Genomic DNA, 17,629 nt, shown 5'->3' with positions numbered 1-17,629 from the left:
AGCTGGGAGCGGCATTTCACCAGAAAGACAGAAACCATCAGGCCAGGAGCGGGGCTCACAGCACCCGGATGGCGGACAGTCACGTTTCTTCTCTGTACGCTCAGCTGCATTTCCTTGAATGCGAGTCTCCCTGTGGCCGACAGACCATGGGCTGTGAAGGCAGCATCCTCCCGGCCGCAGAAATCACCGGAGCCTGACTCCGCTGGCCTTCTGCCCTTCTGCTCCCCGCCTGCCGCCGCCCCCCACCCCTGCCTCCAGTCCAGGGGGGCTCCGTGGAAATGAAACCCAAGGCTGTTGCAGGGGAGGGGCGGGAAGGCGGCCCCCCAGGGTTGGCAGCGGCTGCTCGGATTCCGCCCCCTCCCCGTGAGCCGCCCTCAGACGCTGCTGCTGTGGAGGAAATCGTAGGGGACAGTGTGGGCTTCGAGAGGCAGAGGCTGCCCGCGGGTCTCAGTCAAACCATGAAGAGGGTCAAATTGCACCGAGATGCAGAAAAGAGCGGTGGCCAGGCGGGGCCCCGGGGGATGCGGCGGTCAGCCGGGCCTAGAGCAGCAGGCAGGCCTCTGGCCTGACCGTGTTGGGAGCGGTGGGACACGGACCGTCCCGGGGTGCAGGGGTGGTGGTGGGGAGCCACGTGTCCGAGAACCAGGCCTTCTCCATGACTCGTCATGTGTCTCAGCCTGAGAAGAGCCTCCTGTGGACCTTGAGTTGCTAGATTTTGTACAAGAAACGTGTCCCCGATTCGGACTAAGTTGTACTTCGTTTCCTTTCTGGTTTCCTCACAAGGCCAGTTAGTGCCAGTGGACGTTGCCTTGAAGGGGTGCGATGGCGCCGTCCCTGTGCCAAACCCAAGACCTCCCCTCTGCGCGGGCAGACTCCAGCGACACGTGGCTCTGCACTGGGGCTTGGCAAACCGGGGCCCGCTGCCCTTTTTGTAGCTCAGGTTTTATCAGAACGCAGCCCTGCTCACTCGTCTCTGTGTCGTCTCTGGCTGCTTTCGTGCTCTGATGGATGAGCGGGGTCGGGGGCGGAGAGCCTAAAACCCGTCTGGCCATTCACAGAACGAGTTTACCAGCTCCTGCTTTAAACTGTTCTTTTGTGGTGGTGACCCTTCTACTCCTAACAAGAGAGCGAACAGATCAAGTCGTAGTTCACATGCGAAACACCTCTTGAAGAAACGGGCCCACTTTTCAGATGCGGAAGTTGTGTTCAGTGTATCATCAGCTGCGGTCCTAAGCCCGTCTTCTACCAGTGACGGCCCGAGGAACTGGCTTCGGAGCTGTGGGGCAGGGCGGTGGGGAGGTCAAAGCCGCACAGAGAGGAAGGGCCCTCCCTCCTCAGGTCAAAGGAAGGAGCCTCTGCAGCAGCTGGCCTTGGGGCACAGGGACGCTAGCGTTTTCCAGGTAATTAAATAGTGACATGAGCTATAGCGCAGTGAGTCGTGTTTGGGTGATAGAAATCCTACTTCAAAGAGAGGATGGAAAATTCCATCCAGAGGCCATTTTTCTCCAGAATGCATCTCTAGTTCACAGCCTGGCTGGGAGGAGGAGCTTGAGTGGGCCCAGCCGTGGCTTCCTCGGCCCCGCTGTACTGGCAGGGGAGCAAATCTGCCTTTAAATAAGCGGCAGGAGTATCTTACTTTGTTCTAGAGTCAGATGCGTGACTCGGTGATCTGTGTGGTTTGTCAACCTGCAGAGAGGCGCAGGGTTCATCTAAGGGTCCTAACAGTCTCTTTAATATAGATGCTACTCCACAGATTTCTTTCCTCCAGATGCGACTCTGTACATTTTCTGGTCAATACATTCTACGATGGCTCTCAGACGGGTTGATGGATTGTAGTGTTGGTTAAAAAAAAGGTGCATTTAAAATTTTAGAAAAATAGGGAGGTTACTATATTTTTCACAATATCGGGTAAGATTTCAGAAAACCCTGAAATAATCGTCATTTTCATCTTTCACTCTGGACGAGAGTATGCACTGCTCATCCAGGTGTGGACGGTTTTGGTCTAGAAGCTCGGTTGCTAAGACCACTTGGTCCCAAGGGTCTGACCACAGGGGCCAGAAGTCTTTTGGCAAAGAGCATCAAACAAGCCTCTCTCTCTCTCTCTCTCTCTCACTCACTCTCTCTCTCACTGTCAGCCCTCAAGTCTGGATGACCGAAGAGGCAGCCGTCCCCGGTCCATGGTCCGATCCTTCACAATGCCTTCTTCATCCCGGCCTCTGTCGGTGGCCTCCGTGTCTTCCCTGTCGTCGGACAGCACCCCTTCCAGGCCGGGCTCTGATGGGTGAGTCCTCCCAGCAGCAGGGAGGGGACATAGAGGGTCCGTCCTGTGAGCAGCCACTGGGACTGTGGGTTTGTCTGATCACAGCGGAGAATTTTTCTTAAAATCGAAACCATCTTTGAAACTAAAACCCTCCAAGACGTGGCAACTCTCGTGCTCACAATGACTTTCAGGGTCTTGTGAGTTTTTGAGAAAATATTCTTTGGGTAAGGTTTCCATCAGATTTTAAAACACTGCAGTGAGTGTTGATTTAGTTCTGTTCTGGAAGTTCTAGAAGGACTGTCTACATTCCTTGCTGGCTGTGTACTTGTACTTTTCCTCTCCTGCTCATTTCCCTGGTGTCAGAGCAGCGCAGAACTGTCTCACACTGTCAGCCTTGAGGGCCGGCAGGGCCGCCTTCCTTCTCCAAGACTTCTCTGGAGACCCCGGTTTTGCTGCTGAGCACCCAACAGCACAAAGTGACCTCAGAGCGAAACAAGAAGCTAATAGACTAGTTAATTTTGGTTGAGCTCCCACTGTGTCTCTTGTATTAACTTTGAGTGTTAAAAAGCATCAATAATTTTTTTGTGGTTTTGAGTAACAAACATGTTAAGTTTGTTTTTATTAAATAAAGAGGAAAAATGTGTCCTGCCGTTTAAACCCCAGAGAACAACTGCTTATTATTTTACTGGTGAGTTTGCACAGTGGTGTGTGTGTACAGCCCCATTTGGGTTTCCGTCCATTGCCTTACCAAACCTGCATGCTCCCGGCCTTGGCCACACACAGACACACACTTCTAGAGCGCCCCAAGGAACAGCTCAAATCTATGTGCCCTTTTTTGCCGATGACCGGTGTGCCCAGTGGAGGATTGAAAACTAAACCCACTTTTTTTTCCTGAATAGTAATTTTTATCAGTGTCTGCTACTTATAAAGCCAAATCCATATGGAAATTCTCAATTTAGAGGTATTTAAATCATGTGTGCTTGTCACTTAGAGCAAGATTGCTAAAGAAATTTAATTCAACTTTTCCCCAAGAAAATCCCCAAGCTAGTTATGAAAAGGTTTTTACATTTCCAGGAATGTAGGGGTGACGGTGGAAATGGATCTAGCGCTTGTAGATAGAGGTGTGGTGCATCACACGTGTGAACTGAATGCGCGCCTCCTTCTCCCAGGAGGCGTTGTTTAACCTTGAACTGGAAGGCATCTTTATTAGACTCCAGATTTTTGTTCGTTCTAGGGTTACCACCCTTAGCTGTGTAATTAATGTGGAGAAAATGAGACTTCGGTCCCAAATGGCACAGGTTACATGCAGAATAAAGGTTCATCCTGTCCACAGGTGCTTCTCATAATGTGAAAAATTTTAAACGTAACCTGCCTTTCTCTTGGCTCTTTGCGCACCCATCAGGATGTTTGCAGCTGTTCCGCCGGAGATGAAAGATGTCCACTGATCTTATCCCCCACCATGTTAATTGTCTCAAGTTATATGAAACCTAGAATAAAATCTTGAGGATTATTCTGTTTTTATTGACTATATCCTATATGTTCTGCTCCTCCTTCCTGTGCCTTGTTTCTTGTATAACTGGAAATTTATGAAGTTTCTGAGATATTTTCATACCATTATCCATGTTGACCCTCTCTCCTAACTCCTTCCTGCAGCAGAGGCTGTAACTTCAACCTCACACTGTCATTTCTTCTCTCTCCTGGTGGCTTACTAGGACAGAAATAGGATGGACCTCCCCTCATGGCTGGCTGCCCCAGTCTTGTGTTAAAATAGCAAAACCACAATTGCATGTGGAAGTGTGTGCGTGGTCAGCTTTGACACATGCCCTAGAAGCTAGTCCAAGGCCCGCCTACTCAGTAGAACCATTAACATGGTTTTAGACCAGCCAGTTGGCCTTAGTAGGCCCAAGGGCAGTGGTGTCTTTTCTTTATCTTGAGACTGGGGATGTCCAGCCCACAGGGCTTAGGGCATGGCGAGACTCCCCAGTAGGTGGCAGAGCCAAACCCCAGGTCTTCTAGCTTGGTGCTCAGCTGAAAAACTGAGGGTCTCTCATGTACCTGTGAGCAGGAATCTGCTAGCTTCTCCCCGAGTCATCCAAAGGGCTTTCAAATTGAAGCAGCTGACGTACCTGTAATCTTGAGCCAGCTGTGGGAACTTGGTCAGAATCGAGATACCAGAAATTTCTTTGCATTAGCATCTGCCTATTCTTACTGCAGTTGGGATATTTTAGTATGAATCTCTGTAAGCGAGGGCGCCCCTTTTGAAACATACCCCAAATGCCTTCCTCCCATCAGACATCTGCGATCATCTCTTTATGTCATCGTGTCCTGTCTGCTCCTCAGACTTCACATCTCCCAGGTCCTCCTGTACATGTTCTGCTTCTTTCCACTTTGTCTCTGTTTCTTTCCAGTTCGATCTTGTCGGGTTGCACAGTCTCTCTGTTACAGCTGGTTAATATGTATCTTAATTCCCCCTTGGCCTCTCTTTATAAATCATTCCTTTCGACGTTCACGTTCCCAGTCAGCGCTTGGCGTCCGCGGGAGCGCGCTCACATTCCTCTGCAGGTGAGAAGCTACTGTTCTCCTCCTCCGAAGTCCTGAGTGGTTGAAGGAACCGTTTCTTCTAGGTTTGCTCTGGAGCCTCTCCTGCCAAAGAAAATGCACTGTAGGTCCCAGGACAAGCTGGACAAGGACGACCCAGAGAAGGAGAAGAAGGACAAGAAGAAGGAGAAAAGGAACAGCAAACATCAGGAGATGTTCGATAAGGAATTTAAACCCACCGATGTTGCCGTGCAGCAGTCTGAGGCCGTGATTCTTTCTGAGACGGTAATTTTTTTTTTTAAGATTTTATTTATTTATTTGACAGACAGAGATCACAAGCAGGCAGAGAGGTAGGCAGAGAGAGGAGGAAGCAGGCTCCCTGCTGAGCAGAGAGCATGATGCGGGGCTCGATCCCAGGACCCTGAGATCATGACCTGAGCTGAAGGCAGAGGCTTTAACCCACCGAGCCACCCAGGCGCCCCTGAGACAGTAATTTGTCCCCACTCCGCGGTGGCTTCTGGGACCTACCTCTGCTCCACATTTAGCCAATGAGGCTGTAAATTGGATTTCACTGAATTTTCTGTCAACCAGTCACTTTGCAAATCTGAGGTCTCCCTCGACCCTCCCCTTGTATCACACAATGCTGTGGGGCCCCAGAGGCTCAGAGAGGAGCTGAGCTTCTCTGGAAGGTTCTGCCTTAGCAATCATCCCCATCCCAAAGGGGCTCCGCTGGTTCTAGGCTCTCCAGACTGCGTGCCAGTCAGACCGGCAGGCACATGCTGCTTGGCTGTCTGAGGGCAGAAGGCCGATTCGGGTGCCACAACATGGCCTTCAAGAAGGCAAATGCCCTTCTGAGGCCTTCAGACACAGCTCTGACTGCTGTGTGAGTGTGGCCGAGGGCGTCAGAGCATGGGGAGGGGACTGGCCAGAGGCCAGTGTTCATGCCCAGGCGCTGGGCCTCCAGCAGCTGGATGGAGAGCCAGATGGTTCCTGGTGAACCACCCAGTGTTCTCTGTCCACTAGTCTGGAAAGCTGGGGTGCCGGTGACATGGCACACATGGCCAAGGTCGCCATCTCTTGAGCTCAGGATAGAGATCTCAAGTCTAGAACATCAGAACTGGGTGGGGGAGTTAACAGAAGCTCAGGATATTTACCGGGGGCTGGACACGCCACATGTCCTTTCATGGATCTTCAGTTAAGCTGCCTTTTAAGCTGCCAAGACCAAGGGCCTGAGGGAAGTTGAGCCTCATGGGAGAGCTGGTCATAGTTAAATTGTGTGAAAAGGGGTCAAAGGTCAGGCCAGGCACTTGGCCATTCCACACAGGGTCTGTCCCTCCCTGCTTTGGCCCTGTTGGCTTGCAGGGACACTAGCAGAAATGGGGTGAGTTCAGCCAAAGTAGGCCTGCCGTGCCCTCGGCAAGTGCATAGAAATGGCCGAGGGTCAGCGCACTGAACCCGGTCCCCTGTCAGCCTCTCATGACTCTCAGAATAACCACAGCCATGGTGGCCCCGGGGACAGGAAGCGCGACCTCTGGCTGGGGGCAGACTCACTGTGCTCGGTCCAGCCCAGCTACCTATCTCTCTCCAGAGGGACTTGTCCTCTGGAAGACAGGGGTCAGCGAGGTCTGTAGCACTGGGGGTAGGACCTGGAGTTTCCTAGGCCAGCCTCCTCGTGCCTGGGACCAGCCAGGGGCCGCAGGACAGAGCAGGTGGGCAGATTGGAGGCAGGTTTGCTGGAGTGGAAGCAGCAGCCCCATTCCCAGGGGCAAAGCCAGCACCCACTAGCATTCCCTGGGCCCGCCAGGGTGGCCTTGGCTTTCTGCCCCACACTGGCCCTCGAAGCTATACCTCTGTCACTCGGGGGGCTGGGCTCAGTTTCCTGCTTGATTGGCCTCATCACCAGTCTTGTGACCTTCTGCTCAGACTCAGAGCCTGCGGCAGGACACCTAGGTGGGGGGGCCCTCCGGGGCAGTTTGCTTCACACCAAGAAAGCATCCTTTGATGTACTGAGTCATCAGAATGTGCCTCGGGGGATAGGACTGTCACCAGTCCTCATGCACATTAGTCCTGTCCAGGCCGCCCTGCCCCGCCCAGGCCCATCAATATCCGGTATACCTTGGCTCATGGAAGCATCACCCTGATCGCTGCCTTCACACTCACTGAGTGCATGTGTCTGTGTCCAAATTCCCCCTTTTCATAAGGACACCAGTCCTGTTGGGTTAGGGGCCCACCCTAATGGCCGCATCTGCAGAGGATCTGTTTCCAGGTAAGGTCACAGTCACAGCTGCTGAGGGTGAGGACTTCAACCCGTGAGTCATGGGGGGAAACAAAGCCATGGCAGACCCTGACTGTGCTCTTTCCTCCACCGTAGATAAGCCCCCTGCGGCCCCAGAGACCGAAGAGCCAGGTGATCAGCGTCACTGGAAGCGAACGACGTTTCTCAGTCTCCCCGTCGTCACCGTCCCCACAGCCGGTGCCCCCTCCGGTCACGCCAAGGGCCAAGCTCAGCTTCAGTTTGCAGTCGAGTGAGTAGAACATTCTCCACATTGGAATTCGCGACTTTGCTCTGGGACCCCCTCCTTGCCCAGAGGCTTCCAGTTAGGCTCGCCTCCTCCCCTTCATACAGATAGAGTTTCCACGGGCACCTGGGTCCAGGGAGTCCCCTCAGGCTTCGGCAGACCAGTCTTCCCAAGTTCCCTGGGTGGAGAAGTGAGCTCTCAGAACCTCCCTGTGGGCACGAGCGGCGCATGGACGGCCTCCCTCTTTGTATCATGGGGTACGAGCCGCAGGAGGGTCTTGGGCATTCCTGCGTTGAGGTGGAACGTGAAGTGAAAAGCATTTCCAGGCTATTCTGAAGAGCTAAGCACATAACTAATTTTTCTAGTTTCTCCCAATTTCTAGGGTTGCCGTGACTTATTACCCTATACTTGTTGGTTAAAGTGACAGAGATTTATTCCCTCACCCTTGTGGGGGCCAGAAATCAGAAATCAAAATAATAGGGTTGTTTCCAGAGGCTCAAAGAAAGACTCTGTTTCATGCCTTTCTTGCTGTTGGTAGCTTCTGACAGTCCTCAGCGTTCCTCAGCTTCCAGTCTGCCTCCCTTCGTGTGGCCTGCTCTCCCCGGTGCTCTGCTCTTCATACAAGGACACCAGACCTTGGCTTTAGGACCCACCATAAGTCAAAGATGATTTCATCTTGGGATCCTTAATTCATTTCATCTGCAAAGAGCCTATATTCAAATCAGGTCACATTCTGGGGTTCTGGGTGGACATGAATTTTGGAGGGACACAGTTCAACCTACTACCAGTGGTAATCAGCTTTTCACCGCTAAATCCAGGCCTGTCAGAGAGGAGAGGTCTTGGCAAGGGGAAGGTGTGCGGGAGTGCGGGCCACCTTCCTCCTTGGGAGAACCTGCCTTCCTTCCTGTGCCCTGTGTAGAGGGTCTGGAAGGCAGGGACTGTTGTCCTTTGCACCTGGTTTTCTTCTTGCTGAAGGGAGCGGTGGCCGTTCTGGGGACCGTCAGGTGGGGGTCGGCACTGCACCTGCGGACAAGCCCAACTGAGAGACAGCTTCCCGGCCGCTGGGAAGCAGATAGGCTCTGTGTGTTCTATCCTCATATCCTTACACTATTGCCCCAGAAGCTGCTTCTGAAAATATTTTATTATCTCCTTTAATAATTAAAAAACAAGCTGCACTGCAGCTGGGAAACAGTTGGCGGTGTCTTGACATTAGACCTAGGATCACCACAGGCCCCAGCAAAGCCACTCCGAGTCTATACCCCAAAGAATTAAAAACAAGGACTCATTGTATATGAATGTTCACAGCTGCATTCTTCACAGAAACAGAAGGTAGAAACATCCCAAGTGTTCATCACCCGATGGATGAATAAACGAGACGTGCATCCAAAGACAGTTAGCCACACGGTGGAGTAGTACTCAGGCATAAAAAGGAACAGACCTCCATCATGAGCGAGCCTCAAACACGTTACGTTCAGTGAAATACACCAGAAGCAAAAGGACAAGTTTGCTAGGATTCCACTTATGTGAAATATCTAAATCAGGCAAATTCGTAGAGATGGTAGATTAGAGGTATCAGGCTGGGGGAGGGGGTGTTGCTCTCTGGGGACAGACTGTGCATTCGGGGTGATAAGAAAGTTTAGAAATGGGTAATGGTTGCCCAACACTGAATGTAATCAATGCCTCCAATTTATATAATGAATTACAGCTAAAATGGCAAACTGTAGGTTCTGTGAAGTTTCACAAATACGCAAGCGAGAAGTGGTGAGGGCGGTCGTCCCATCAGATGTGTTCTGGCTCGCTGCCTTGGCTTCACCGGCGAGCCTCCCTCAGAAGCCCACAGCTCCCCCGGAAATTCTTTCCCCTAAAGAAGGATTTTTCATCCAGTGGGTGGGTGGGAAAACCTTCAAGAGACCCATCAGTAAAAATGTCCATTTACCTCTAATATAAAAGAAAAACACATTTGTTTTTCCAAGTCTCCACAAAGGTTGAGAGTATCCTATCTTAATGATTTTACTGCCATTTGAAACCGGCTGTTTTTTCAGTTGGCTTTAAAAATCAATTGTACTTCCCCCTCGGCTTCTGGAAAAGTCATAGCCGCCGTGCCCATGACCGCTATAATGGTCTTCCAGACCGTTGTGGGTTTCCGTGTCAGGAGAGACTTGAAGGCTGGATGACTGGCCAGCTGTTGCGTCGCTAGCTTTCCCTTCCTGCAGCCCTCCCAGTAACAGCCACAGGACACTGGTTCGGGCTCTGAAACCGCCAGTGTAGACAGTCCTTGTGACCCCCTGCTGTTTAGATGCCACCACGGCACAGAGGCTTGAGGAGGGGTCAGGAGGGGCCCTGGCTTGACATGGCTGGGTTTACAATGGATTGATGCCTCCTTTAAACTCGGGTTTTACATGTCTTCACGGCGCTTAGTATTCTCATTCTAGAACATTCCTTTAGGAAAGGATCCGACCCTTCCCCTGCTCTACCCCTCCCAGCTCACCTTCTCCATCAGCCTCCCCTGCCTCTCCTGAGAGAAGGTGAAGCAGCCGTGTGGGCACTCGGGCCTAGTGGCCCAGCTTGATTCTAAATCCGTCCGGTTTTCCAGGTTTGGAGTTGAACGGCGTGAGCAGCATGACCGGGATGGACACGGCCGAGGTCCCACCGCCCCTTCCTCTCAAAGGCAGCATGGCAGATTATGGGAACTTGGTGGAAAACCAGGATTTGATGGGCTCACCCACACCCCCGCCCCCTCCTCCTCACCAGAGGGTAAGTCAGCCAGGAGCCTGAAATGTGGGTTTTTAAAACCGTTCCCTCCTCCACCCAATAGGAATCCCTCCTTCCCGATGTTAGCGTGCTTGCGTTGGGCCAGCCCACGTTTGATTTTGACAAAAGAGGTCAAAGCGAGAAGATCTCTGTCTACCGGATCTTGGCTCTGTGGCACCCAACCCGCTCTGGAAACACTCCTTAGAGATCCAGCCCATTCCTCTCCTGGTTCTCAAGGGTTTTTGTTCTTAGGAGGCCACAGGCCGAGGTCAGCGTGCACGCTTTTCCCCCTAAAAACCAATATAAATCCTATGGACTCTTTCTTTCTTTCTTCCTATGGGTACTTTTCATGGGGTGTTCTGCAAGTTTATTATCTGCTCCTGTGAGTGGGGCAGGAGAGAGCGGGGGTTTTCTTACGGTACATGTATTTCATTCTTTCTCTTATATAAAGACACACACCAGCAGGGGGCTTCTTCTTGGATGCTGAAGGGATGCTGACCTTCTGAGACCTTTCAGATCAGCCCTCTGTCCCCAGAGATGCCATGATGGGGAACTGGCCCTGGAGATGGGGCCACGTTCCTCCCTGAGGGCTCTGCAGGAGGCTGCGATGGTTCGATCAACCACAGAAAACAGGAGTCTGACCTTTCCCGCTGACTTTTAACTCTAAGTTAGAAGGAGAGAGGCCCAGGGAGTCGAGTGAGAACATTGATTGTTTGGGGTGTTGTTTTCCTAACAGCTTAGTTAACCGATCACACCTTTGTTTTCATACCTTTATTTAATTGGAAAAGCAGGACTGTCTCCTGGGTCTCTCTACACCACTGAACTGAAAATTCTGAACTTGGAAATATGACCCGATCTATTTTGTTACAGATCAGTGCAGGGGCAACGTGTTCTCATCTCCAGTGCCTTCTCTCCATCATTCGAAGGGACTGATGCCACGTGCTGCTGGGTCAGGAAGGAACATGTGCGAGCCTTGGCTCCCCTTAGAAATGGTTGTGATTTCAATTAGATTAATTACCCAAGTCTCGTTGCTGTGTGTGTCTTGATTCCCCTGCAGCACGAGAGTGAGTTCCAGTGACACGCCTGTGGATTCGTGGGTCTTAATCCGTTGGGGGCGGTGGTGTTTCCAGGGCGTCCCCCTCTGAGCAGGCCTTGCGGGCTGTTGTAGGGGAACGATCGCTCATCTGCCTTCGGGGGATGATCGATACCTCCTGTCGCTGTCATTGATCGGCCTCGGGCTTGTGGTCAACCCTGTCTCTGGTTGTCGCCACTTTAAGCTGTCATTTCTTTCCCAGTGACTCTTGCAAGCAATAATCTGACCTGTCACTTTGCTTCATTGCAATAAATCCACTGTCCTCCTGCCTGGCACAGGGGCATCTCCAGCATTGTGCCCGCGTCTGGCTGGGTTCACCCGACTCACTCCGACCCCCCGTGGTGGCTTGAACGCGTACAGAAGCGACCATTTCATCACATCTCGAAATAGGTGTTTGCTTCTGTTTTTAACCGTTCTGACCGACCTTGAGAAAACTCAAGAGTCTGCTTGCTACTTCATTTTTTATCACGTTTCAATGTCCATGCCTCAGCTGTGCATGTCCCTATTTATTCTCTTCTGTGTGTTAGGCATGGGGTCATCTCAGTAGTTCCCTGTCTGGGAATTGGGAGGAAATTCGGTCACTAGCAGAGAAACTGCCGTGTCGCCGTTCTGTCCTTGAGACTTCGTCCCTCACGTTGCATTACACATGAGCCTCCGCCGAGAGACGCTGCCACAAGACCCCCCTCGCTTAGGTGACGGTGTTCTGCGATCTCCCTCTGGTTCACTCTGCCTGTGTCCCATCTGTCATGTTTTCTTCGTCCGCTCATTCGAGGCTTCATTTTCTCCCCACGTTGACTCATTCGCTTACGTGTTCGGCCCACGTGTATTTACAGAGCATCTCCCACGGGGCAGGAGCCTGACTGTGGGGAGGGTGCGGCCGGCTGCCCTCAGTCACTGACGCCCGGACAGGTCCATGAAGCAGGAGGTCTTCCCATCACCTTGGCAACTGTCAAATCCTTTGCAGGACTCCAAGGGCAAACGGTGGCCCGTGGACCAAGCACAGCCACTGCCTTTTCTTTTTTCTTTTCCCGAGAGACAGAGAGTTGGGGGGGGGGTGCAGAGGGAGAGGGAGAATCCCAGGCAGACTCCCCACGGAGCACAGAGCCTGACGCAGGGCTCGATTGAGTTCATGATCTGAGCTGAAATCAAGAGTCGGACCCCTCACTGACTGAGCTACCAGGTGTCCTGACCAGCTACCTTTTTTTGGTAAATAGTCCCAGGGAGACCCAGCTGTGTGCGCTCTGTGGAGGGCATGTTTCCCCCTTGAATAGTTCAGCCACCCCCTACGCTGCTCTTCCCCTCAGTTTGCAGTTTTGGAAGAGACTGGATGGAAAACTGCCTTTAAAGGGGTCTCTTGGCTAGTGGCCACAGGTACCCAGCTGGCACTCTCTCGGGAAGCTTTTCCAGTTCCAAGAGCAAAGGGAGGGCTTCTCACCCACCCCCGGAGAGTCTGTCCCGGACCGCTTTTCCCTGTACAGTTGAGGAACATCGTCGGGGGACACGAGCCAAGGCCCATGGATCCTCATCAAAGGGCACTTGGCTGGGACAGCGCCAGGCCACGGGGGGGGGGGGGGGCTGGGTCAGCTCTGACCCTGGGATCCCCTGTCTCTTCACCATTTAAACTGCCCAGTTCTGAAACCAGTCCGTTTCCAGGGGCCCCGGGGACCGAAAGGCCCTGGAATAAAAGCCGCCAGGCAAAGAGCAGCGGTGTCCCTTCTCAGGTCCATGCAGACAGACGGCTGATGCGCTTTGCAAAAAGCAGCTGATTGGAGATGCCAGAAAGGCCTGTCGCCACCAGCTGTCCGGCCGCAGGGCCCACGGAGAGGGCCGTCCCCTCAGCCCCCCGAGGGTGCGGAGTAACTTTCCGTGGCCGCCCTGACTCCGCCGCTGGGCCCCACCCAGAGCGCCTCACTAACGCCGCCGCTGCCGTCTGTCTGTCTTCCAGCACCTGCCCCCGCCGCTGCCCAGCAAAACCCCGCCGCCGCCCCCGCCAAAGACGACGCGCAAGCAGACGTCGGTGGACTCGGGCATCGTGCAGTGAAGGCCTCGGGCCCGCCCTCCTCTCCCTCCGCGTCTTCTCCCGCGTCTGCTCTTTACCTCATGGGGCCCGTGGTGTCGGACACGTGGTGGGGTCGCTTGTCCTGCAGAGGAGCCTCTTTCCCGCTGCGGCGTGAGCGGCCTTCTGCATCGGGGAGCGGCGTGGATGTAGGTCTGGACCGTCCTGTTGCGCTTATCGAAACTGGCGGCTTCTGACCGTGTCTGTCTGGAGAGAGCCCAAGTCTTGCCCGAAGCCCTCTGTCTGTGCCACGTGACACGAGCAGGGACCACGGTTGACCCGGGTTTGGCGCAGTACGAGGGGCAAGGCGGTCCCCTGTGAGACCATGTAGTGAGTGAGTGCTCATTTCTCCCAGGGCCGCCCCCAGGCTGTCCCCGGAGGGTGTTGACTCAGCCCTGGTCCTGCGGGTGGGATTTCGTGGTCAAGTGTATCTTCAACCTGTATGGGGCGTTTAAGGTCAGCCCTTTGGAGGAGGGGGACAGTTTCCTGATTTCCTTTGGTATAATTTAAAATAGGATTATTTCTCAGCTACTGAACAGTTACTAATTTATGGAGTGGAAACACCAGTAGAAATACCGGATCAAGAGGAAGAGGGAATACAAGTATAGGAAGTCCATTTTCTTTCTTTTTAAAAAGAAAAGGTCCATAGCACACAGATGGCTTTAATTGATGAGTTCTTCCTGTCCTCAGTCTGTACAGAAGTTTGTATATATGGTGGTTCTTAGTTCCGGCTATTGTGATAGGCTTCCACACAAGATTCTCCGTACGTGTTAATTTTTAACTGCTGGAAGTGTAAAAAAACACAAATTAAGTTTTGTTGATTTTTTTTTCCCCTAAGCGCTGAAGTCCTGACAGTGTTGGTGGACGATGATTTAAAAAAACAAAACAACTAACTTTGTATGACCTAATATTTTTATTCTGTCATCCATATTTTTTTATCCACTATAATCATGCTACTCTCCTAGTAGGCTCAGATGTTATTCATTGACAGCAAAAAATAAAAAGCCAGTTAAAAAGACGCAGTGTCTGAACACTATGTTTTTATCCCTTGGTGTGATACAATGTATCTCCAAATGCCATTGTTGTGTTTTTCTTTCTTAAAGAGCTTTGTGATTTAAACTTAATTTAATTTAAATTAGATTTGTGATTTAAAGAGCTCACCTTTACAGATGTGTGCATGTTTCTTAACTGCCTCTGTTGTCTCTCACTTGTGGCCCCACCCTGACTGACAGCACCCCGTCTGTCCCTCCTGTGTCTGTGTGTCCCTACAGAGGGAGCGGAGCGGAGCCCAGCTTGCTGATGCTTCCCCCCTGAGCCCGACCCGGCTCCGGCTGCGCATCATTTCTGCCCCTTACAGCCTTTCAGCGGCTGACCTGAGAGCGGGTTTTGTTTGATGCGATGCGTCATTCGGCATCAGACTCCAGAGCTCTCTGGATCTTCAGTGGTTAGAAACAAGGCGACGGGGTGCTCTTTTCCGTGTAAAGCTCACTTGCCTGTTCCTTCCAGATGTGTCCCTGTTGCCACCACAAGAATGCGCTCCACGGCCCCGTTAACCAGACCTCCAGGGAACCTGCCGCAGAACCCAGGAGACTCAGGATTCTTCTCTCCTACTCGATCTCTCCCTCGCCCAACCCAGTTTATTCGTCTTTGCTGTAAATATCCCATCAACCCCGAGGAAGTGTGAGACTCAAGTGAATATAGAATTTTTTCCTTTGTGAATTCTTACTCTTCAACTGAGATAAATATTCCTCCTCCCTTGAGTGTACTGGAAACCACACACCATCGGAGATCCTAAAAGAAGTGCATTAGGCGTCCTGACCTGGGAGACGAGAGGAGAGAGTCCGGCCCCTGGCGGTGGGTCCTTGTGCAGTAGCCAGCATCGCACACTGCAGAAGCTGTTGCCCCAAATTGTAAAAGTAGTTCCTGGCCCTACAAAAAAAAAAAAAATGGTTCTTTTTCTTTGAGAATGGTCTCTGGTTCCAGTTGTCTCCCCATGCGGCCTCCTCCTGAAAGTCTTCCTGGATGATGCTTTTCAACCTTTCTTTCCTCATTAACTTCCAAGGAGCATTTTTAGACATTTTCTTCCTAATCATTTCCCCATTAAGAAATTTTGACCATACAGATGTGCTATGTGTATATTTATGTACTTTATGTGTATCTCTGCTTTTTACATGAGCCAAACAAGTTTTTTGGTCCCTTAAGCACTGATTTCCACCCCCTTAGAGGTAATATGGCTTCATTGAGAATGCATGCTCTAACACAGGAATGGTGGGGATCTTAGGTTCTGTTTTTGCTTTGGGTGCCAGGAAGCTCAAAGCCAAATTTAGCTCTCACACATCGAGCTACATTTTGGTTTTACTCGCCAGCCTTCCAAAATGCTCTCTAGTCTATTACAAATCCATCTTGATTTCACCTTACTTAACTTCATTTTATTTTTAACTACCCAGTTTAATACATATTTTTCTCAAATCTTTATTAAAAGAAGATAGCGCATGAGCTGTATTTTACAAGTATACAAGTCTTTTTTCCTTTTTAAAAGCCACCCTTGGTGCTTGAAGAGTGCTCGCTAGTATTTAAAGAAATTCATTTTTAATCAATGTTAAGATCATTCTTTCTGCCAAAGATCTGATCGTTTCACGTCTCACAGGTTTCTTCACTCCAATTCTTCTGCGCGGTCGGGTGCTCTGGTCCACGTCCCCGAAGTTTTGGCTGACGTCATGGATTTTAGCTCTCATGTTTTCCTTCTATCTCTGATTACTTTTTAGCATTTTGTGTACTTTTTAAGGTCTTTTTTAGGACTTTACATTTTGGTTTTTTTTTTTTTAATCTGCCCCCTCTGAATTAAACATCTAATGTTTAGTTGGTGATGCCTCCGAAAGACCCAACAGGGAACCTGATGGGTCAATAACCCTTTGCACCCGATAAAACCAAATGAGGCTTTTGTCTTCCACCAGTACAGAGAAACCCATGCTCCATCCATGTCCTGCGATGGCCTAAACCCAGCAGCCTGGGCCCCAGAGGGGAGCAGGGACTGTGTGCTGTGTGATGCACAGCAAAGCTCTTTTTGCTAACGCTGGTGGGTTCATTTCAGCCCCCAGCAAAAGACTTGTGACATTACTATTACATGTCAACTTGACCGAGCTATAGCATCTGTGAGTCAGATGCTAATCTAGCTATTGTGTTGGAGATACTTGGTGAATGTGGTTCACATCTATAGTTGACTTGAAGTAAAGGGAATCACTCTCAGTAATGTGGGTGGGCCTCGCCCAATCAGTTGAAATCCTTAAGGGCAAGAACTGAGGTTTCCTGGAGAAGAAATTCAGCCTCCAGACTGCAGTGTGGAAACCTGGCCTGAGTTTCCAGACTGGGCTAGGAATGCTGGATTTGCCAGTCTCTAGAATCACACGAACCAATTCCTTTAACTGAATCCCTCAGTCTCTGTGTATCCGTATCTCCTGTTGGCTCAGTTTCCATGAGGAGCCATGATACAAGAGTATTGGGACCTATTCAGAGCAAAAATGGTCGCACAAGAGACAAGAGGTGGAGCACAGCAAACGTCCTCTAGACAAGCTGTGTTCGAACTGACAGCGGTAGCTGGAGAGGGGAAATACCCAGACAGATGCCCAGGGTAGAGATCGCAGAGAAGCACTCGGCCTCTGCAGTTCACCAGTCCGATGATAACGACGACTGCTCACATTGTCCTTTGTGTCCTGGGGCTGGCGTGTCCCAATGGCTTCCTCCACGGGTCTGGCACTGCGGCTACCTGAGGGCCCTCTCTCTAACTCTCTTTCTCGGTGTCTGTCTCTCTGGGTCCCCTCTCCACCCCACCCCACTGTCTTTCATCTTCTAGGGCCATTTTATCTGTAGGAGGTGACTTTGGAAAGCCAAGTTTCTCCCTGTTGGAACTCTGCACAGAACGTACCTTCTCTGTGAAGCCACTGTGAGGCTGTGGCGTGACCTTCCCGGTGGCCCAGCAGCAGGGCCGGGTGCCCGTTCTAGGCCATGCAGTGGAGTTCTGCGTTCTCCCTCCGAATCCCAGCCTGTCCCAGTGAGTCGCAGCCTCTCCTGGGCTCCCGGGGGCCAGCGCTGCCCAACCCTTTGCAGGTCGGCTTCGGAGCTGGTGCTGGAAACGGCCCCCCGCAGCAGCCCTGCTTCCGCCGCACGGTCTCTGCACTACCTTCGCAGCGTCTGCCGTCTCCCCGGCGCGTCCTGTAGTCCTGCGGCGGCCTCGCTGCCTCTCCGGCCCCGGCAGGAGCCCCATCCCCCGGTGTCCTGTAGTTCTACCCACCTGTGGCCACCCCTCTAGCTGTTGCTACTCATGTTTATTTTCAGTATTGGAAAGTGCTGCATTTCCTTTACTGTTTTCCCTTCTCTTACTTCTCTTAACTGGGCGTGCCACTTTGTATCCATTC

The 17,629-nt window shown here is 51.6% G+C and overlaps 1 protein-coding gene across 2 annotated transcripts in view; it reads left to right on the top strand.

Annotated features, from left to right (window-relative positions):
- The window catches only part of DOCK1 (dedicator of cytokinesis 1), a 497,269-nt gene extending 483,034 nt beyond the window's left edge, over positions 1-14,235 (top strand). For both annotated transcript variants that reach the window (XM_045068856.1, XM_045068857.1), the window contains exons 48-52: positions 2,136-2,281; positions 4,885-5,083; positions 7,170-7,323; positions 9,911-10,071; positions 13,107-14,235. In XM_045068856.1, the coding sequence (XP_044924791.1) occupies positions 2,136-2,281; positions 4,885-5,083; positions 7,170-7,323; positions 9,911-10,071; positions 13,107-13,202 (756 nt within the window). In that variant the 3' untranslated portion in view covers positions 13,203-14,235. The remainder of the gene's footprint in view (positions 1-2,135; positions 2,282-4,884; positions 5,084-7,169; positions 7,324-9,910; positions 10,072-13,106) is intronic.
- Positions 14,236-17,629: the final 3,394 nt, after the last annotated feature.

This window comes from Mustela putorius, unplaced genomic scaffold, assembly GCF_011764305.1.
Source record: "Mustela putorius furo isolate JIRA1106 unplaced genomic scaffold, ASM1176430v1.1 tig00003909_pilon_pilon_pilon, whole genome shotgun sequence".
Lineage (NCBI taxonomy): Eukaryota > Metazoa > Chordata > Mammalia > Carnivora > Mustelidae > Mustela > Mustela putorius.
This window is presented reverse-complemented; position numbering and strand designations above follow the sequence as displayed.